Here is a 22,746-nt window from a genome sequence, read left to right as displayed (position 1 = left end):
GCTGTCTAGGTAGGTTTTGGGTTTAGTACAGCACTTACGTTGCCATCTGCAGCCACTAACTTACTAGATCGCCGCCGCTGTGGATGAGCAGCTGAATTTTGAGCTCTGGGAACACAACGGTCCATTTCTGGCCAGTCTGGTCTTGAAGCTCAGCTGTCAGGTCCATTAAAGCAGAGTCAGCGTTATGTACGCTAAGAGGATTAGCTGATGGACATTTCTGCCGGTCCCTGTCACTTATCAAAATGAAAAGCAGAGAGGTGGAGCTGGAATCATGCTCCACTTTAGCGAGGAATCGCGCTCGCCTTTTCTAAATCTCTTCAACTCTTTCACACAGAGGATTACTGGAGTTGACTTAGGCCTACTCCGAGGGACATAAAACACGAGGCCTTCACATAAAGTCCATATTGGCGATACTCGGATGCAAACAACAACATGAATTGCATGGTTAATGTACTACTGAATACATTGTTCTGCTAATTTAATTTGTCTAAACCATGGGGGAAAATGTATGGAAACTGCTAAATCATATAGAGAAGGCCTTAGTAAGCAGGAAAGGGCGCAATATTTTGACAAACTAAAGTGAATAGATTGTAAATATACATACGAGCAGTACTAATTAAGATATTAGCCTAATATTTCACCTACCTGACTGGAAATAATAAGAACAAACACAAATGCTGTCAAGATTCTTGCCCTGGAAATCCTGGTTCAGTTTGGCAAACCACAAATGCCTTTTGTTCCTCAGACAGTTTTTGGCACTCTTCTGCTTGATTTGTTATAACTGTTAGTCTATTGCACTCCAAATGTTTTTTTCCAGTCCGATCGATGAGTACAGGCCAAAACAAAACACTAATTGACCATTTTCAGCAGCAATAATCAGCAAAATATCTGAGTTACGTTCGTTTTAGTGGCATTGTTTACATTCAGTGCCGCCAATATGGCCGATTGATGGCGCAATGTGAAAAAAACACTTATTAGAGCTTAACAGAGCTCTTTTCAGCCAACAAAAATGTTATAAGAACATTTTGCTAATGTTTCCATTATTTCTGAATGTTGAAAAATGCCCAGTTTTTTTACGTTTTATGAACATTTTTCTTGGTTATGCTCATTATGGGAACAAACATTCTATAAACACAAGTAGATCTTTAAAAAATGTTTAATGGATACTTAACTACAACATTTGAGAAAATGTTCCATGAACAATTTTTAAATGCCATTTTTTGTAAATGTTTCGCAAACATTTATGATTTTGAAAATGTGAACGTTTACTTTTAAATGTTCTCGGAAAACTGTGAAACAAGTAATTACATTTTAAAAAGTTTGACGAATGTCCAACTCAAACGTTTTAGAAAACGGTTTTATGAGATGTATAGATAATGTTTTTTTGTGCTAACGTCTTGCAAACATTATGGGAACGTTACTTTTAGGTCATCTGAAAATGCTGAAACAAGTAGTAAATAAAGTTTAAAAAACATTTGATGAATATCAAAAACGTTTCAGGAAAAAAATGTTCTGTGAAGGATGTTTAAATTATGTTTTTGTGCAAAGGTTTTACAAATGTTTATCATTTTGCAAACATTATGGGAACGTTGCTTTTAAATATTCTCTGAACATTATTAAACATGTAAGTAATAACATTAAAAATACGTTTCAGAAAAAATTTATAAATGACGTTTTTGTGCTAATACAAATGTTTATCATTTGCAAACTGTATGGAAACGCTACTTTTGAATCTCTGAACAAAACAAAAAACACTGTATTGATAATGTTTTTGGGCTAATATTTTGCAAACAATGAACATTACCATCTGAACTTTCTTTAAGTAATAACATTTTAAAAAGCTTAGATTTTTGCAATTGTAATGATTTTAAGGGGAGACACTGCAGGCAAAAACTGCTTTTTTCATGCATCTGTCAAGTTTGAGATTTTGGGCTTTTTTGGTTTTTCCTAAAGTGTTTTTTCAGACTAGTGGAAAGAAAACACCCAAAAGACACTGTTAAGTGTTTCTTTTATAGCACTTTATCTATTTGTGTCAATAGATTTCAATTGCAATACATATTTTTAAAGGCTATTTTCTCAAAATGAGTTTTTTCCTCCTACACTGAGCCATAAATCTCCACTTCAGTAGCACTTACACATACCAAACTTGACATTTTTATTCCTGTCTATATCCTTAAGGTTTTTACAGAAGGATTTGTTCATATATCATTTGCTTGATTTTATACATTTTATTCCCCCCAAAATTGTAAAATATACATATATATATAGTTTTCTGCCTGTTCTAAGTATTTTCTAAGTATAAAATGAGATACCCAAAATCCCCTCTGTAAAAATATTTGACTCTAATATGTCAAAAAAATTAAACAAGAATTTTGAAACAGAATTCTTCCAGTGTTTAGATTTTTGTACTAGAAATGTATGCAAATTAGTGCATATTTTATTAAATAATGCATCATTTGCATATTAAAACCTAACATTTTAGAAAACTTGTAATACAAAAATTGTTTGCAATTATCAATGTAATCAATCAACTGGGTAAGTAAGGTGATAATTATTAGTTTTTTTTTTTTACCCTATTCACCTGCAGTGTCTCGCCTAGAGATTAAAGCACTGCCGCTGTAAATAAAACCTTTAGACTCCATTCCAGGACAAGTAGGGTCGCGTAAAGTGCTTCATTTTCATACCTTCATGGATCGAGATCACTATGCCAAGTGTCAGTCAGGATGGTGTAAAGCTTGAGCAGGTGGACCGTGGGTCAGAGGAAGTGTCTCTTCAGACCTGATGGGTCACATGCCACCATCTGGGAGTCTGACAGATGAATGCAGGTTCAGCAGACGCCCGGTCAACTGTAACGAGCTGGAGCTTGATGGAAGAGCAAATACAATCTAGGGCTGTTTTTTACCATTCAGGAGAAACTAATCTAAATATATGGATCATCTTGGGTTTAAAGGAATCTGTGCTTACTGAACAAAATTATAAATATCTAGTAGAAAGAGTGAAAGTTACTTCTTTTAGAATATGTGAGTAATTCCAAATTAATGCTGGATGTATTGTATAGGGATGAGAATAAACATATCTGGGCCATAATGTTTGCTGTGCTGGCAGATTGTGTGTTCAAACAGCTGACTCAGGATCAGCCATGCTGGAAATATTAATGGATATCGCAGGAAGCTTTGACCCTGGATCAGTTATTCAGGTCAAGGAAAGAGGGCATGACGTGGAACAGTCACGAGCTCAAAGACTACAAGAAGGACAACATTGTAGTTAATATGAGAACATGAGAATATGAAAAAAAAAAAAGATGTCATCTTTTTTGTGTAGCGTGTTAAAAAGAACTATTATTATCCCAGCGTCCTCATGGGGTGGAGTGGTAAAAGGTCACGGGTTAGATTTCTAGGGAACACACATGGAGAAAATGCAGAGCTAGAAGAATATGTTCAGATTGAAATACTAGCATACTGCATAATGTGCAATATGCATTTATATTTGAAGCTGCAGTCCATAACTTTTTGCACTCTAAAAATAAACAGAAATGCATGCATTTTGCAGAAGAACATTGTAGCTGGAGCTACTTCTTTCTGTTTATGTCCATGACAAGTCACGCAGGTACTGGGTACTCCGCAGTGTAGTCTAAAATAGTCCACATATAAAAACTTATTATACTGTAGATGTACCGTAGTGATTCAGGACAAGCCAAAAACACAGTTTGGAAAATGGATTCATGATTTACTCACTTATTATATAAATTTAACAAATTATGAACACCAAAAAAGTTACGGGCTGTCGCTTTAACCAAACATGTAAAAAGGCATGCATCCGCATTCTGTAAAAATTAACATTTCAAAACTGCCATCAAATGACCTTACCATTTCAAGTTATACTACAAATAGTTATTTTGCATTTCTGAGTGAAAACTTCTTAACTTAGTCAAAAAAAAGTAAAAAAAAAAAAAATACATATATAATAGATGCTATATCTTCCAGTTCATTCGCCAAGCTGAAATGGGGAAGTCAACATGGTGGACATTGCATTCTGGAATAATGTACCAATTATACAAGCTTGTTTGCTCCATGGGATAAGGTAATTATGACTTTTTCTCTCATAATTTTCTTTCCTCGCAATTCTGAGTTTATATCTCACAATAAAAAACTCATGATGTAAACTCAGAATTGCAAGATAAATGCAGAGTTGCACAAAATAAACGACTGTGATATAAGCTTAGAATTATGCCATATAAACTCAGAATTGCAAGATACAAACTCAGAATTGTGAAATATAAACAACTGAATTGCATGATGCAAACTCAGAATTGAGATATAAACTCAGAATTGCAAGATATAAATGCAGAATGGCGTAATATAAACTACGATATAAAATGCAGAACTGCACAACAAACAACTGTGATCTAAACTGCGATATTGTGATACATAACTGTGATATAAAGTCAGAATTGCAAGATAAACAGTGATATAAACTGAGAATTGCATGATGTAAACTCAGAATTGCGTGACAAACAACTGCGATAAATTCAATTGTGAGATATAAACTCAGAATTGGGAAATATAATCTCAGAATTGCGAGACAAACTCAGAATCGGGAGATATAAACAACATTAATATAAACTGAGAATTGCATGATGTAAACTCAGAATTGCTAGATCTAAACAACTGCGATATAAATTCAATTGCTCGATATAAACTCAGAATTGGCAGATATAAACAGCTATATAAACTGAGAATTGCATGATGTAAACGCAGAATTGCTAGTAATAAACAACTGCGATATCAATTTAATTGCTCAATATAAACTCAAAATTGGCAGATATAAACAGCTATATAAACTGAGAATTGCATGATGTAAATGCATAATTGCAAACTGAGAATTGCATGATGTAAACGCAGAATTGCTAGTAATAAACAACTGCGATATAAATTTAATTGCGAGATATAAACTCAGAATTGCATGACAAACTCAGAAATGCACAATATAAACTCAGTAATTTGCCAGTTTGAGAAGAAAATTCAAAATTGCAATATATGTTTAAAATTGTTATAGCCTTGCAATTACCTAGCTGAAACGAAAGAACAAATTACAAAACTTAAGTCAGAATTGTGAGAAAATTGTGAGTTTATCTTGTTGCAGAAATGAGCTTTCATACTATTATATTCTGATGCATAATGCACATTTCAGCAAATGTAGTGTATGTATTCGATGCATACAGAAAATAAGCATTGTATTGCACAGAATACATACTATACAATGCAGATGGTAGTATGCTATTCCGAACAAACCCAAGCTATTTTATATAAAAAGCACTGAAATGAATAAACCCACACTGACAAAATGTTTCATTATGAAAACTGAGGTTTATCTGAGCAAAATAAGGGGTAAAAAAAGACTTTTTTTTCTTTGCATCCAGCAGTTCGGAACAAAAGCATTGTAGCAATGATTTTTCTTCAGTCCAGACCGACGCTCTCATTCTGGGTCGCTTTCAGAGAGAACGTCTGCCTTGTAAACGTGGGGGGAAACGATAATAAAATATACACAACTCAAAACCTACAAAAGGAAAGGAAATAAAAGGAGGGGCTGGAGCTGATTGAGATCTGTTCAGCACCGAAGAGCTAAACTACAGCGTACTGCTGATACAACAGCTCACGAATCCTGTAGTAGTCATCACAGTAGCAGCCTTCCAGACAGATGCGGCCCGCTTCCGTCTGAGAGAGAGAGAGAGAGAGAGAGAATTTTATGAATTTGAAAAACAACTTTATTTACAAATATCCATCTTACATTAAAAAATAATTCTTCTTCATCAATTTTACACAAAACATCATTACTACACCATTTGAACTCAAAAGTAGAAAGGTCACTCATAACTTTGTAAAACCTGTAGTCGATTGAAATTCTTGCTTTAAGTAAGGCCCTAAAGACAACAACAACATTGTCATTGTCTTTCTGCTCTATTTTGCTTTTCCTACTTAAATAGATTGCTAATTTTGCCTGCCCAAGTATAAAAATTCAATAACTGAAATTTAACACGTTTCTTTTGTGTATATTTAAAACCCAAAAAACCATCACACATTCCTTGTATCATTGCAAACAGTGGTTTAAGTCGGACACATTGCATAAAAGCATGAAATACAGTCTCTTTCTGAGAACAAAAAGGACAACCGGAGTCATTTTTAGAATCTAAAATTGAAACAAATGAATTTACTGCAATAGCCTCATGCAGGATTCTCCACTGCAAATCTCCAGTTCTTTTTGATAATGGTGGCTTGTAAAAAATACTCTCCCCATTCAGATCTTACATTATCTCCCAGTTTCAACACAGAACGCCAAGGGGTATCAACTCTTTTATCAAGTGTTTTCCTATTAAGAACAAACACACACATTTTGTATAAATCTTTCCCTGTACAAGAAAAAAAAAGAAAATCAACAGATGAAAACTTTTCTTTTTGAAAATAAAATCCTGAACACTCTTCAAAATTTGGTTGAATTACCAAACAAGGAAAAGGTTCTTCACTATCAGGGACACTGACCCCTAAAAAGAAAAAAAAGTCTTCCAACATACTTTTCTCATCATCTGAAAGTGCTTGTTTTAACCTGGTTAAAAACTGGGAAATCAATCGCACAGATCTAAAACCAAGTTTCTCAGTAACAGCTTCTACATTTTTAAAATAGGGCCCAGTTAAAGACAATAAACCAAAACTCCTGAATTTTGTAGTATCCTGCTGAGACCTGGCAAAAAAGTAGATGAAGAAATATCCAGTCTTGCCTTCCAAATCAAAGGTTCGTGCAGCAACCAATAAATAGAATGAAAATTGAAAAAAGAGCCTTTCTAATGGTGCAGTAGGAGTATAGACACAAATAAAAATAAACACAACATTTTCATAAACAGCTCTGACCTTTAACAATTTACCTTTCACTATTTCATATACATCATATGTTACTGGCTTAAAATTGTTGCTAAATAAAAGAGCAACACCACCACTCACATTTGAGAAATGACTTAGCACCACTAAACCCTTAAACTCTTTCACCCAGTCAATCATATTGTCCATACTACTATGAGTTTCTTGCAAAAAAGCAATGTCTATATTCTTTTGCTTTATTGCTTCAAAAATCTGGCCTAGCCAGTCTCCAGACCAAAACTTGTGGAGGGAGCTGAAGGTTCAGGTTGCAAAAATGTCAGCCTTGAAACCTTAATGACTTGGAGAAGATCTGCAAAGAGGAGTGGGACAAATCCCTCCTGAGATGTGTGCAAACCTGGTGACCAACTACAACAAACGTCTGACCTCTGTGGTTGCCACATAGGGTTTTGCCACATGCCAAGTCATGTTTCGCGAAGGTGTCAAATACTTATTTCACTCAATAAAATGCTAAACTTTTTTGAAATGCATTTTTCTGGATTTTTTTGGTTGATATTCTGTCTCTCGCTGTTTTAATAAACCTACCATTAAAATTATAGGCTGATCATTTCTTTGTCAGTGGGCAAACGTACAAAATCAGCAGGGGATCAAATAATTTTTCCCCTCACTGCACATTACTTTATTAATTATACTTGATTTTTCCAATTAAAAAAATATGTATAGATCACTGCATTAATGAGTTGTTGGATTCAGATTTGGTTTTCGCAACTCAAATTGAGAACACATGCTGACTGTACAGCTCATAATGTGCCGACCGCTAATCAAATATTCACGAGAGGTAATTTGCATATTCTGCGGTGTAATGTGATTCCACTCACCCTCCTGACAGCCACCAGATTATTACACACCAGAACTCCACCCACAAACTCTGCCTGGATCCCTTCACGCAGCAAAACCTGCTTAAAGTCCGACAGGCGAGGCTCGTTGATGAACACAGACTGATGACCCGGGGTCTGAGGAGAACATGTGTTATTTCACACGTTATTTCCCATGCATACACAATACAACACTTTATATTTTCATCTCCGAGGAGTGTTTGAGGAGATGTTTCTTCAGTCAGCAGATCTAGTTTAATGTCTTTCCTCTGGTGATCAGCTGTATAATATACAGCTTTATTTCAACCTGCATCATGAGCTCATTTTCTCCTAATTTACATGGTAACTGCCTCTCTTCATTGCACATATATTTTCCTCTATTCTCTTGCTCTGCATTGCAGCAGACTTGTATTCTATTACCAACAAGCCATAAATCTAGTGTTATTATCAGTGATATACTATTATTGTTTTGGTTAATATTTTAAATTAGATTTTGTTTTTATATCTTCTTATTTCGCTTTGTGTTTTTTGTCATTATTATTATTATTTTTTTAAAATATGTCTATATAGTATTTTTTTAATTAGTTTTAGTTTATAGTTATTTTAATTACTTTTAACTTAAATATATATTAAATAAAATTAAATTAAGTGAAAATCAATTACATTTAATTTTTTTATTGTGTTTTGTAATTTTATAAGTTAAATATGTATATGTGTGTGTGTGAGTGTGTGTGTATATATATATATATATATATATATACACACACAAATTATTATTATTATTACTACTATACTAATGTCTAGTGTAAGTGACTAGTATTATATAGTATTATTAATTATTATTATTATTATAGTATTTATAGACTATGAAGTGTCTATATAGTATTATGAATTTTTATTCATTTAGTTATCATAATTATTTAACTTAAACTTTACAAAAATACAATATTTTGCCTCTAGCTGACAAAGTTTAAGTTCATGCTGCTATTTTGAATTAAACTTTATTCTTATATTTTCTGTTTTTACTTTAATTTTCGTTAACTTTTTTAGATTTTTTTTAGGTTTCTGTCATTACTACTATTCATTTATTTTAACGTGTCTATACAGTAGGTAATTAATTTTCATTTATTAGTCTTAATTTATTTAGTTTTAACTATTTTAGTACTTTACCTTAAACGAAAGTTCATGCTCAAAGTTCCAAGGTCAAAGTTAAAAGTTCATGATTTTTGTAAATATTTTCTTTCTGACTTTTTTGTCATTATTTATTTTTTTATGTCTATACAGTATTTATTTAACTTAAATTAAGTGAAAATGAGATGTTGCTGAAATCTAGCTGAAATAAAGTTCTATTATATTGTAATATAAAATTACTTTATACTTAAGTCGATAGTTTTTGTAAATATTTTGAGTTAAATTTTAGTTTTATATTTTCTCTTTAATATGAATTAGTATTTAGTTTAGTAATCATCTCATTTTTTTGTCATTTGTATTTTAAAGGTTTTAAAATTTTGTGTTTTAGTTGTTTTAGTACATCAACCTAAACTAAACAAGTTTTATTTTAAAAAACAGTTATATTTTTATATATACGTTAATGGACAAAAATAATATACCATGTTAAACATCTCTCACCTCATGAGCAGGCAGTGGCTCCAGCGTTGGAATGACGTCGCTCTCCTCTGAAATCTCCCTGTCGTCCTCTCCAAACAGAGTTTTCATGGCCCGCTGGTTAGCTGCGGTACTGGGCTCAGTCGTCAGCTCTGGTGTGACGTCCATGGCCGGTTCTCCGTCCTCTGTCTCCTCTTTGGCATCTCCCATCTCTGCAATGACCCCAGTGTCCACTTTCTCCACGCGCATGTCCAGAACGCCATCGATCCAGGCCAGCTCTGTGTCTTTGGCTTTACAGAACTGCAGCGAACTGACCAACGAGTCCTTCAGCCTGACCTACAGTGACATTTACAGCTTCATCAGTCTGTGAACATTTCAGAGAACTGGACACTTCGTAATGGCAAAGTTAAAGTTTTTTGAAAAACTGAAATATTTAATATCTTAATATTTATATGTTAATATTTATGTCACACATGCAAAACATTCACAGAAATATATTTTATTTTAAACATCATTTTGCTTATTTTTAGACATTTTTATTATTTTTTTTAACATCATATTAATTCAAAAAAGACACTAGATAGAATATAATTTTAGTTAATATATTAAAGTTAATTTGTTATAAATACATACATGCTGTTTTCACTTGAATTTTAGTTACTTGAGTTTTAGTTAAAGTTTTAGTAAATTTGTTTTTAATTATTTTTTAAATGTCTATAACACTATTTATTATTTTTTATTTATTAGTTGAAGCTTATTTTGCTTTAGTTATGTCAGTACTTCAACGTAAACTTAATGAAAATGATCAATTTTGTCTTAGCGACTAGCTAAAATAAATTAAGTGTAAATTTATTGTTTTTGTTGATATTTTTAATTAGATTTTATTTTTATTTTCACTTGTAGTTAAAGATTTAGGGATTTTGTTGCATGCTCTCATCATTTTATTTTTTTATTTTTTGATATGTCTATTTTTAAACAAAATTTCACTTTACAATTTTTTTACTTATATATTCTTATTCTTATATATTAAAATCTCATATTAATGAATTGAGACTACACATATAATATTTATATTTTTAAAAGTTAATTTGTTACACCATTAAAATAAAAAACTAGAAAAAAAATCAAAGCAAAATGGTGATTGAAAATGGTGAAATTTTTTTAAAGCAATATGAACATGAAGAATAAAATGTAATTAAAAAAGTGGTTTCAAATAAGCAAAACCTGTTTTCATACAATTTTTATTTAAACATTGTAATTTATATGTATATTTATATCTTCTGTTTTCAGTTTTAATTAACGTTTTTTTAATAGTTTATTTTATTGTTTGTCTATTTTTAACAAAATTTCACCTTATTTTTATTTATGTAGTCTTTTTATAACATCATATTAATAAATAGAGACTACACATAGAATATTTATATTTTTAAAAGTTACTTTGTTACACCATTAAAATAAAAATAAAACTTAAAGCAAAATTGCGAAAAATAAAAAATTCACAACTTTTTATTTTAATAGTTTTTTTTATTTGTCTATTCATTATTAACCTCATAATAATGAATTGAGACTACATATTTATTATTTATATTTTTAAATGTTAATGCGTTACACCATTAAAATAAAAATAAAAACTAGAAGAAAAAAAAAATCAAACAAAAATGGTGAAAAAACTTTTTAAAGCAAAAGGAACAGGAATAAAAATACAATTTAAAAAAAGTGGTTTAAAACAACGCTTTCATAACGTTTAACACGAAGAATGATATTTAAACATAGTAATTTATATGTAGCAATACAACAAATAAACAGCTATATTTAAGCATCTATATTTAAAAAAAAAAAGGTCCTAAGAATATGTATTTCTTTATTTATTCTAATTTCAGGTTCGGTGTGACAGAGAGAGTTTTCACCTGGTAAATGTGGGTCTCACTGGTGGCATCCACCGTCTCCTGCAGTTTTGGCATGTAAACTTTGATGTCTTTCCCGCTGAAGGCCTTGCAGGAGTCGGCCAGGTCCTGACTGGCCTCAGGCGGCCCGTGAACGATGATTAGCTGTCTGGGTTTCATCTGGTTTATGATCTTCTTAATAGAATCCCCGTCAGAACGGCCCTCATAATCGATGTACGTGACTCGAGCTCTGAGAACACAACAGATGAATCAGTCACTCTGAACTGAATTATATTTATATTAATAGAATTTTATTATATGTGACCCTGGACCACAAAACCAGTCTTAAGTCGCTGGGGTATATTTGTAGCAATAGCCAAAAATACATCGCATGGGTCAAAATTATTGATTTTTCTTTTATGCCAAAAATCATTAGGAAATTAAGTAAAGATCATGTTCCATGAAGATTTTTTGTAAAAATCCTACTATAAATATATCAAAATGTAATTTTTGATTAGTAATATGCATTGTTAAGAACTTAATTTGGACAACTTTAAAGGTGATTTTCTCAGTATTTTGATTTTTTTGCACCCTTAGATTCCAGATTTTCAAATAGATGTATCTCGGCCAAATATTGTCCTATCCTAACAAACCATATATCAATAGAAAGCTTATTTATCGAACTTTCATATGATGTATATATCTCAGTTTTGTAAAATTTAACCTTATGACTGGTTTTGTGGTCCAGGGTCACATATATCATAAAACTGAGAGAGATGAATTTGACTAATGTATGAATAAGCTAAAAAAAAAAATTTTTTTTTTTAATTTCTAGTTTCAAACTAATATTGGTAAGATATTTATTCACATTCATTTATTTTAAATTATTTTTTTTTATATTATTACAATTATGTCTGTATAATTACAAAATGATACTGTTTAACTTTACAAAATTATCAAAAAACTTTTTTTAGCTCTTGTATAAGGTTTTCATGTCAAGCTTTGACATGTCATTTTAATTATTACATTAAAACATAATTATTCATAACTTTACTCATTTACATATACCTTCCATGCATTTAATTTAAACTAGAAATCAAGAAAAATAGTAAATGTTAGCAGATATTTTTTGTTAAAATGCTATAAATGACTCTTATTTCTGAAATATTCTAATTTTCATTCTTATGTTTGAGGTAATGATTTTTTTTGTATTAATTAAACTTTAAAACTGATAGAATGATAATTGTAAAATGCTGGCAAATGTACTAGCATTAAATTAAGCTCAAATCTCAAATGGTTTTAAGCATTTTATCACCACTGGAGATTAGAATCACTCATGGAGTCTGAACTCACATTATCTTTCAGTTTAGTGGCAGATAAACACACAAACCACAGAAGAGCAATTCATTAGAGACAGATGGAGGGTTATTAGGAGTAAGTGCTAATTATTCAGTTAAAACTGACAGTGGTGTATTGGCAAACACACACATGTGAGTGTCTGGGAGAGACCTGGGTATTTTTAACTGACTGTAGGATAAAAACATTCTCTTTAGATGCAACTGAATAAAACAATATTAAAAAACAAATACATCCAAGTTACATTGGGTTTCTTCTTTAGTTAAAACTAGTCATGATCATGAAAAGAACGATGCTGCTCAACACAGTATCATAATAAATCATCATTTATTATGAGACATTTGTTTTGCTTAATCACAAAGTCCACTAAATATTTGTAGAAAAACTTCACAGTCAATTCAATAAAGAAAACCTCTTGTGTTTTCCTTTCTTACAACAACTGTAGAATTGTTGCGTATGTATATGACAATTTATCCACTCAATCAAAATAATTTTAGGTATACATCTTTGTTTTATATTTAATTTTTAAATATTTAAACTTCAGCAAATTTGATAATATTAATTCAAAAATAACACTGGTTTTAATACATTTAAACAAATGTCTTCTGTTTTATATTTAAAAAAAATTATTTAAACTTTAGCAAATTTGATAATATTCCAAAATAACACTATTTGTAATACATTTAAACAAATTTAATTTAGTTATACATCTTTGTTTTTTATTAAAAATTTATGTTTAAACTTTAGTAAATTTGACAATATTAATAAAAAATAACACTGGTTTTAATACATTTAAACTAATTAAATGTAGGTATATGTCTTCTTTTTTATATTTAAAACTTTTTATTTAAACTTTAGCAAATTTGATAATATTCCAAAATAACACTAGTTGTAATACATTTAAACAAATTAAATTTAGTTATACATCTTTGTTTTATATTAAAAATTTATTTTTAAACTTTCGCAAATTTGACAATATTAATAAAAAATAACACTGGTTTTAATACATTTAAACTAATTAAATTTAGGTATATGTCTTCTGTTTTATATTTAAAACTTTTGATCTTAACTTTAGTATTTCATACAAAATAAAAATTATTATCACATATAGACTGTAAAAAAATTCTGTAAGTTGTAAATAAAACAGATTACTGGAAACAATTTTTTTTCACTTCAGAATTTTACATTAAATTCAATGTTTTACTTCCCGTTTATTTAACTGTTTGTGAATTGACTAGCAAATTTTGAATGAAAATTGTTACACCAATTGTTTTTAATGTATATAAGTCCTGAACACTTCTGTAGCTCACAAATTTGCTAATATTAATTAAAAAATAATCATATATATTCATAAAATAAGGTTTTAATAAATTTAAACAAATTTCATACAAAATAAATAAATAAAAAATATAAATTATACAAAATAAAGTATATAAAGTAAATATATATTTTTTATTATTATTATTATTAGTAGTAGTAGTAGTAGTAGTATTTTGTTTGTGTATAATTTACATTTAGCAGACGCTTTTATCCAAAGCGATTTACAAAAGAGGACAATGGAAGCAATCAAAAACAACAAGAGCAATAACATGCAAGTGCTACGACAAGTCTCATTTAGCCTAACACAGTACACGTATCAAGGTTTTTTAAAATTATATAATAAATAAAAAGAAAATAGATAGAATAAAAAAAGAAAAAAAGAAAAAAGAAAATGCAAGTTAGTGTTAGAGGCCTAAAAATAGATAGAATACAACAAGAACAGAGAAGCTAGTGTTAGTTAGTTAGTTTTTATTTTATTTTAATCAGAAAACAAGCAGTAAGTCAATTAATAAAGAATAAGCCTAAAAGGGCAAGTTTTTTTTAGAATAGAATTAGAGTAGACTGTGCTAGGGTCAAATAAAGATGGAAGAGATGTGTTTCTTGAAGATGGCTAAGGACTCAGCTGTTCGGATTGAGTTGGGCAATTAATAATAGTCTAATATTCATTAAAATTAACACTGCAGAAGTTTTACAACAATCCACCCTCTTAAAACATTCAACCAAGTAAATGTAGTTTTTTTTTTATATTAACTTTCATCCACAATTTTCACTTATTTATCATAATGATGAATCGTCACCTGATCTCTAGTGTTTGCGTGATGCTGGTGCATTTGGTGGGAACGTCGGACAAGTCCTGCTCCATTGGCTCCTCTCCATTAGTCAGTCCAGACTCCAATTTGCTCTTCTCCTCTTCTGTGGCCTGGAGCTCAGGAACCAGAAACTCCTCGGGCCTGAGGTTGAAGGGTCAATAGTCAAAGGTCATTCCAGAGAAAATACAAACATAAGATGAAACAGAAGGTAAACAACAATGTACATCATAATAGACTTATAAAGTACTTTACTATTAGGTTATGACGTAAACAGTAGCAGGAATCCATAAACACCATGGTATTACCATCTGATTATGATTTTATGAAGGCAGTGGCGTATAAAGTACCTGAAAGCCATACGTAAGTAAAAGTACAGATATCTTACCAGAAAACGACTAGAACATTACTTAAGCAAAAGTCGTAAAGTATGTGATATTTGTTGTACTTAAGTACAAAAAGTATTTTTTTAAATCTTATATGTACTTAAATATTAAAAGTAAATATCAAACACATTTCTTTTTCCGCAACTGTAATTCTGACTTAATTTCTCACAATTGTGAGTTTATATCAGCCAATTCTAAGAAAAAAAAGTCAGATTTGTGAGATACACACTCTGTAAAAACTGTACTGAAACTTGCATTTGTGAGGAAAATTATTTCTCACAATTGTGAGTTTATATTTATGAGGGAAAAAAAAAAAGTCAGAATTCTCAGTTTAAATTTTGCAATTCTGACTTTATTTCTCGCAATTGCAAGTTTATATCATCCAATTCGGAGAAAAAAGAAAGAATTGAGTTTGCATCACGTAATTCACCAAAAATATTTTTGAGGTTATAAACGTTGTGTTTGCTCACAAAAGCTTTTGTGACGGAAATAAAAAGCTGAAAGAAAGAAAACTAAATTTCAATGCAAATGCACTGTTTTTGAGAGAAAGGCAATATGAGCAAACACTTTCTAGATAGAATGCAATACATTTCATAAACAGATATATATTTGATAAAAAGATAACTTTATTTTCATACAGTTTACATCTCGCAATTCTGACTGAGATCCTGACTTCTGACTATTTTGTAGTAAGCAACAAATATGCTTTGGGGAAATGTATCAAAATAAAAGTATACATTTTAATTAGGAAATGTAGTGGAGTAAAAGTAAAAGTAGGCTGAAAAATAAAAAGTAAAGTGCAGATACTCTCAGAAAAATACTGTACTAAGTACTGTAATGAAGTATTATTACTTTGTTACATTATACCACTGTATAAAGGGTATTAACTCTTAATTCTTCTCGCTCACCTGATGATTTCTCCATACTCGTCCCATTTGATTCGCTCCTCGTGTGTAGGGAACATGGGGTAGGACTTTTTGGCCTGTTTGAAGAAGCTGCCCTTCCTCCCGCCCTCGCCCTTCATCATCAGGTCGTGGTGTTTGGTCTTCACCACCGCCGGCTGCTCCAGATCGTCCTCCATATCACTCTCATCGCTCGAGTCCATGTCCACCCTGACCATCAACACAGAACGCTGTTATTAAACCTCAGGTAAGGTTAGGATTCAGAGCTGATCTAATAATAGTAATGGCATTATTGAACCATAAACGACTGAGAATGCCTTACAGTGCTGTGTAAAAGTGAAGAAATGATGACAGAAAAGGCTGGTTGATATAAAACCTGTTCATGTGCTTTTCTCAATATCTTTAGGTTAATATGAATATTATTGTATGAAATACATATTTAAGGCTTTATTTAAGTTTTTAAATATTCAATAGTTCCTCCATATAGCCTCAATTAATGTGGTAATATAATTTAACAATATTATTATTGACGATAATGCCATAAAAACAAAAACAGTTTGTAAATTTAAATAAAGTAATAAGTATTACATTTTAAAAAATAAGTTGACTGGGTTCCAAGAATAATAATGTAAATGAAAACCTGTTCAAAAGTTTGAGGTCAAAAAGCTTCTTTTTTTTTTTTTACTTTTAATCAACATGGATGCATTAAATTGATCAAAAGTGACAACAAATATTTAAAATGTTACAAAATATTTCTATTTTATTTAAATGCTGTTCTTTTGAACTTTGTTTATCAAATAATCCTGAAAAATGCACCACAATTTGCACAAGTGTTTTCAACATTGATTAATTAAAATGTTTCTTGAGCAAATCAGCATATTAGAATGATTTCTGAAGGATCATGTGACAATGAAGACTGGAGTAATGATGCTGAAAATTCAGATTTGATCACAGGAATGAATCACATTTTACAATATATTCAAATTTTTTTTTTTGTTACATACATACATATATATTACTTATACATATATTATTATATATATTAATGTTTTTACTGCATTTTTGATCAAATAAATGCAGCTTTGGTGACCAAAAGAGACTTCTTTCTATAATGTAAAACATGTCTGGGTTATTTTTCACAGTCAGTTCACTTGTTTTGGGACTGAGTCTGGTTCTTTAAAAAGCATAAATGTGAACAGCTTTAGGCACTTCTACTTGCAACAGAAGGCAAAACATGAATACATTTAAAGGCAAAAGGCATCTCATGTGAGTCAGTAACAGCAGTGCAGGGTTTGCACACCCTGATCAACACGAGAGCTGCTGTTTCAAACTATTTTTAATCCATTTTAGGTAGCAGCATAAGAGGAGATGTTGAATGTTTAACGTCACAGCTCAAAAAGCCTACGACTTTGTGACCCAGTCGCGCAGCTCTAGCATGAATGATTCACAAAGTATTTATAAATAAATTTTTTTTCAGTGAGGATCTGTCTTATGTATATTTGTTGAGAATTACCCACAGTAGGCTTGATAAGTGCCACTAGAAAGTCTTGGTTTTATCAGCATTGTATTCTGGGTGACTCGAAGCAGTTTTTCATTCTGACAGTATCTTAGTCACAAACACATTTCCACTCACTCTTTTGCCTGCTCCAGTTTTTTGGCAGCTTCTTTCTTCATTTTCTCTTTCTCCATGTATTCCTCTAGTTCTCGTCCTTCCAGTCGACAACGTTTTCTTATCTGGATTAGTTAAAGACAAAAATCACAAAATCTTTAAAATGACAAAATAACATGGCTTTCCTGAAGTAAAAATAAATGACTGGATGGGGTTAAGCTCAATTATGAGGTTTGCTACTAATAATGTTCAGTGAATTTTTATCCAGACATTCATTTAAAATAGCACAGACTAAAAGACCTCAATTAAAAACAATAAATTGATATTGCTACTCCAGACAGCTGTGTATTAAATAGACACTCACATAATCAAAATGCAAAGTACACGGCCCCGCAAAACTGTTTTGGCTGAATATAGAATATTTGTGGTTGCTGAAATTTTCGGTGCATCTCTATTGCAAAGTGGCCTAGACTTAATGCTGATCTTAAAATCTACGTGGCACAGTTCAAGGCCTCACCTCAAGGTCCATCCTCTTCTCCCCCGGATTGTCTATGAGGTAGCGGCCCAGCGTTCCTGGTGTGGTCCTGTAGGTGAGGATGACTGAGTTTTTGGCGTCCTGACACCACTGTATGAAGAGCTCCCGTGAGAAGCCGGACTCCAGATCGGGCTGACTGCACAGAACCACCTTCGGGCTGGGCACGCGGGACAGATCGGCCAGGCTGTGACAGAGAGAGAGGTGGCGGAACTGGAAAGGGTTGTTCCGTTTGTCCTCGAAGCATCGCATCAGTTTATCGCTCATCCATTCAACCTGTGAGAAAACAAAGAGAGCTTTCTGGTTTCTGACATGTCTCAAAAAAATTCACAAAAAAAGATATTTCCTGGGATTTTGTGCTGGTTTTTATGCTTTTACACTCTTCATATTCTGTTTGGTGGTCAATTCACACCAGTAATAGAATATTTACCCACCACTAAGCAATATTTGCCCCCTTAATCTGATTTGCAGAGGATTTTTGCAGAGAATCATGAGACATGTTTCATTGAAAAAAACTGATACAATCAGTCACTGAATCATTCATTAAACTGATTCGCTCAAAACACAAAAAACATATGAGAAAAAAATGAATTCATCTATGAGATTATATTAAAAAAAAAGTTGAAATTCTTTACAATTATGGGGGGGCGGAGAGTATAACAATTCTGAAAAAAAAAGTTGGAATTCTTCTCAATTATGAAAGGAAAAGTCAGAATTCTTAATAATTCTAAGATTCCAATTTTTTTAAAATTTTTTAACAATTCTGAGGGGGGGGGGGGGTCAGAATTCTTCACAATTCTGAGAAAAAAAGTCAGAATTATTCACAGTTCTGAGAAAAAAGGCACAATTCTTCACAATTATGAGAAAAAAATCTGAATTCTGAGATAACAATTCTGAAGAAAGTCGAAATTCTTTACAATTCTAAAGAGAAAAGTCTGAATTATTCACAATTATGGAAAAAAAAATAAAGATTTCTTCACAATTCTAAGAAAAAAAAAAAACAATTCTGAGATTATAACTCACAATTCTGAAAAAAAGATCAGACTTATTTACAGTTCCGAGGGAAAAAGTTAGAATTCTTTTTAAATCTGAAAAAATTCACAATTCTTCACAATTATGAAAAAAAAAAAAAAAAAGAGTTCTGAGATAACAATTTTGATAAAGTTGGAATTCTTTACAATTATGAGGGGAAAAGTCTAAATTATTCACAATTATTGGAAAAAATAAAGATTTCTTCACAATTCTAAGAAAAAAAAATCTGAGATTATAACTCACAATTCTGAGAAAATAGTCAGAATTCTTTACAATTCTGAGAAAAAAGATTCAGAATTCTGAGATGATAACTCACTATTCTGAAAAAAGTCAGAATTCTTTATAATTCTGAAAAAAGTCACAATTCTTCACAATTGGTGGGAAAAAATGTTAATTCTAATAACAATTCTGAAAAAAAAGTCTTCTCAGAATTCTTCACAATTTTGAAAAGAAAAATCTGAACTGAAAGTTTATAACTTGCAACTAATAAAATGCAACTCAAAATGTTAACTGAACTGTTTGATAAAATAATTTGCAACTATGCAGATTTTCAGGGAAAACAGCACTTTTTGCTTTTGTCATGTGATATTGCTTAACCATATCATTTTATATAAATGAGACAAAACTCAGCCTGGAAAAACTGCCCTGTATGCCTTCAATTTTGAGAGCATTCAAATGGCATTAAATATCATGCAATGAATGCATACACTTTCAAAGTATGTTTGCTTGGTTTTTGAAAAGAACATACTCCATAATGCCAGCTTGCACACCTTTAAAACAATTATGATATTATTGTAGACAGCACAGACAACATTTTTGAAAGATTTGGCTGTGACAGAGACCTGGGACTTTGAGAACTCCACCACATTGTAGCTGACATTGTTGAGCAGGGCGAGCGAGTAAACGCCCAAACCTGCGTCTTTGGTCCTCCAGATTTGATCCAGGAGCTGAGCCAGTTCCAGCACTCGTCCCGCCGTATCCACTGCGATCAGCACGTTACCATCGCCACGGAGGGTCTCCATGACATTGGCTGGAAGAGAGTGTAGGACGTCACACTTATATACAAAAGAACTTCACTGCAGAAAATAAATTTGATGACAAATCACCAAAATCATTTTATTGTTGGTTTAGTTTAAACTTACTGAGCAGCTGCTCGTCACGTTGTTTTCTGCGAGGCTGAACGTATGAGGCGTTGAAGGAGTCTGTGATGAGAAGAGATGGTCTGCTGACGGTCTCCAGGGAGCAGCCGTTCAGGTGACTGATTGGACACAGCAAATATCAGGTAAAAATTGGTTTAATTTACCAGGATTTGGGGCAAAAATTACACATATAAGTGACAAAAATGGCCCAGATACATTTAAAAAAGTGATTAATTTCACTTTATTAAAGCTACATATGTATCTGGTGTTGGTTTGACTTTTAATTAACAGTCATAATGGTTCTGATTTAGGCTTTATCATTTAGAGCTTTATTAAAGATAACTTATTAATTCGTATTTATAATAAATATTTAATAGACCAAATCATTTAGAATTTAATTACTCAAACTATTTATAAAATATTATTTGAGAAAATAATATGAAATAAAATTAACATTCACATATAAATTAATAATCAACACAAACATATCATTTTCATTTTTTTTCATATTCAAACCCTTAAAATATTTAAAATATTTATAAAATATTTAAAATATTTATTCTTAACATTATAACATGCAATTTTAGATTATTTGAATATGAAAAATAAACTGATTTTATATTTGTGTTGATTATTAATGTGAATTTTTTCAAAATTTTCTTAAATAGTAATTTGATCTATTAAATAATAGATATTATTATAGATTTTAGTTAATAGAATATATATATTCTATTAACTAACACATAAGTATGTGACGCTGTTTGCGAATGTTCGTTTGAACTATGGTGTCGGAAACACCCAATCGTTGAATTATGTTGGTAACGACGGAACTTGCGACCATAGTTGGCTAACGATGCTTTTGGGAAATGCACCCGTGAACTTACATTTGAACGCCTGTTTAGACTGAAGTTTACAGGCGTTCACCAGTTTAAAAAATGTCTGATTGTAAAAGCCTAGCCTGACATGCCCTCGCGGCGGCATCTGTGGACAGAGCGGGCGCATTATTTACAATCGTCAAATATATTTCAAAAGAAGCCGCCACGGTCCTGACCACATCGCTGTCTTTACTGAGTGTTTTTAGGGAATATTTCAATTTATTAACATGCGATTAAATTAGCTATTCATGTGGTGGACTGTCATGATTTTGGATAATGCAGGACACAACCGAATGATGCGCATCAGAGGAGTGGGTAAACGCAAAGCCGACCGCTGCATTACCGCGCTCAATAGCATTAGCACAGGCATAACTCCCTTCAAACTTCATAGGGAATGTCACCGTTTCTGTCAGCAAAAACTACACACAAATGAAATCGACAGCCTGATGAAAAAGAACATAAAGCCCATTCATGTTTTAGAAAATGTAGTTAATATTAGCATCATTATTGATTTATCTCATCCACCCGCAAATAATCAGAATGCATTTTTTTATTACCGACCCACGGATTATCCGCAGCGCCCACGGATATAACCACCATCCACGCATCACTAATACCATCATCATCATCAGCTTTATTTATAAAGCACTTTAAAACAGCCACAGCTGACACAAAGTGCTGTACATTGAAAACTAAAACAATCAACATTCATAAAAAAAAAAGAAACAAACAAACAGGTACATTTATAAATAATTAAATTATTAAGAAACTAAGTCTCACTGAGGCCAAAAGCCAAAGAATAAAAATGGGTTTTAAGACGTGTTTTAAAAGTTGACAGTGAAGGTGCCGTTCTAACATGCAAGGGCAGGTTATTCCACAGTTTGGGCGCCACGATACGCATTTTTAGGCATTAAATAAATTATATTTAATCCTTGTCTCCTATATAAGTGCATTGTTTTTTATGATGGTGTAATGGTATTGAAACTGATACCGTTGCTATTTTTAGATCCTGCGGTATACCATAATACCGCCCAAGCCTAATATATATATTATATATATATATATATATATATATATATATATATATATATATATATATATATATATATATATATATATATATATATAAAAGGAATTCAGCATTAATTATTACTTTTATTAATTAGTACGGAAATATCATTTATTTGATCACAAATTATCATTTGCTAAAATATTATAAAAAGGTATTTGATAAAACTTAATGCATTTTGTGTTTTTATTGGAGTAGGACAAAAATTACATTATAAAGTGCAGAAAATACCCCTGAATATCAATTCCAGGGTGCAAATATTGGCCCTTTATAGTTAAAACTTTGAGACTTTAATTTTATCTACAGGTGATTTCTTTCACACTTACATCTCCCTCTTGTGGTTGAAATCCACAGCATAGATGATCTCTTCCTCTCCATCCTTCACGATTTTCCAGATAGTGCCACCGATCATGTGACCCGCGGGAAGTGGGGTGATGGACAGACCGTGACCTTTTCCTGTTTGTTAATAAATTATGATACATTTTTAAGAT

At 31.6% G+C, this 22,746-nt stretch overlaps 1 protein-coding gene across 1 annotated transcript; it reads right to left on the bottom strand.

Annotated features, from left to right (window-relative positions):
• Window positions 1-5,346: 5,346 nt before the first annotated feature.
• Window positions 5,347-22,707, bottom strand: LOC141283258 (cleavage and polyadenylation specificity factor subunit 2-like). Its single transcript, XM_073816546.1, has 11 exons — window positions 22,582-22,707; window positions 20,315-20,430; window positions 20,015-20,202; window positions 18,126-18,416; window positions 17,633-17,733; window positions 16,006-16,209; window positions 14,703-14,855; window positions 11,254-11,479; window positions 9,371-9,682; window positions 7,745-7,879; window positions 5,347-5,714 (listed from the first exon to the last, which is right to left on the bottom strand). Exons 1-11 carry the CDS (start codon window positions 22,665-22,667, stop codon window positions 5,622-5,624), a joined length of 1,905 nt encoding a protein of 634 aa, XP_073672647.1. The 5' UTR covers window positions 22,668-22,707; the 3' UTR covers window positions 5,347-5,621.
• Window positions 22,708-22,746: the final 39 nt, after the last annotated feature.

This window comes from Garra rufa, chromosome 13, assembly GCF_049309525.1.
Source record: "Garra rufa chromosome 13, GarRuf1.0, whole genome shotgun sequence".
NCBI classification, from domain to species: domain Eukaryota; kingdom Metazoa; phylum Chordata; class Actinopteri; order Cypriniformes; family Cyprinidae; genus Garra; species Garra rufa.
This window is presented reverse-complemented; position numbering and strand designations above follow the sequence as displayed.

What these genes read in the sequence shown, in the direction of transcription:
- LOC141283258 (XM_073816546.1), bottom strand. Translation starts at nt 22,667, where the DNA reads ATGATCGGTGGCACTATCTGGAAAATCGTGAAGGATGGAGAGGAAGAG. An exon ending in AGAAGAGGATGGACCTTGAG is followed by an intron (nt 17,734 to 18,125) that starts GTGAGGCCTTGA and finishes TAACTAATCCAG; the next exon opens with ATAAGAAAACGTTGTCGACT. An exon ending in AGCCACTGCCTGCTCATGAG is followed by an intron (nt 7,880 to 9,370) that starts GTGAGAGATGTT and finishes TGTTCTCCTCAG; the next exon opens with ACCCCGGGTCATCAGTCTGT.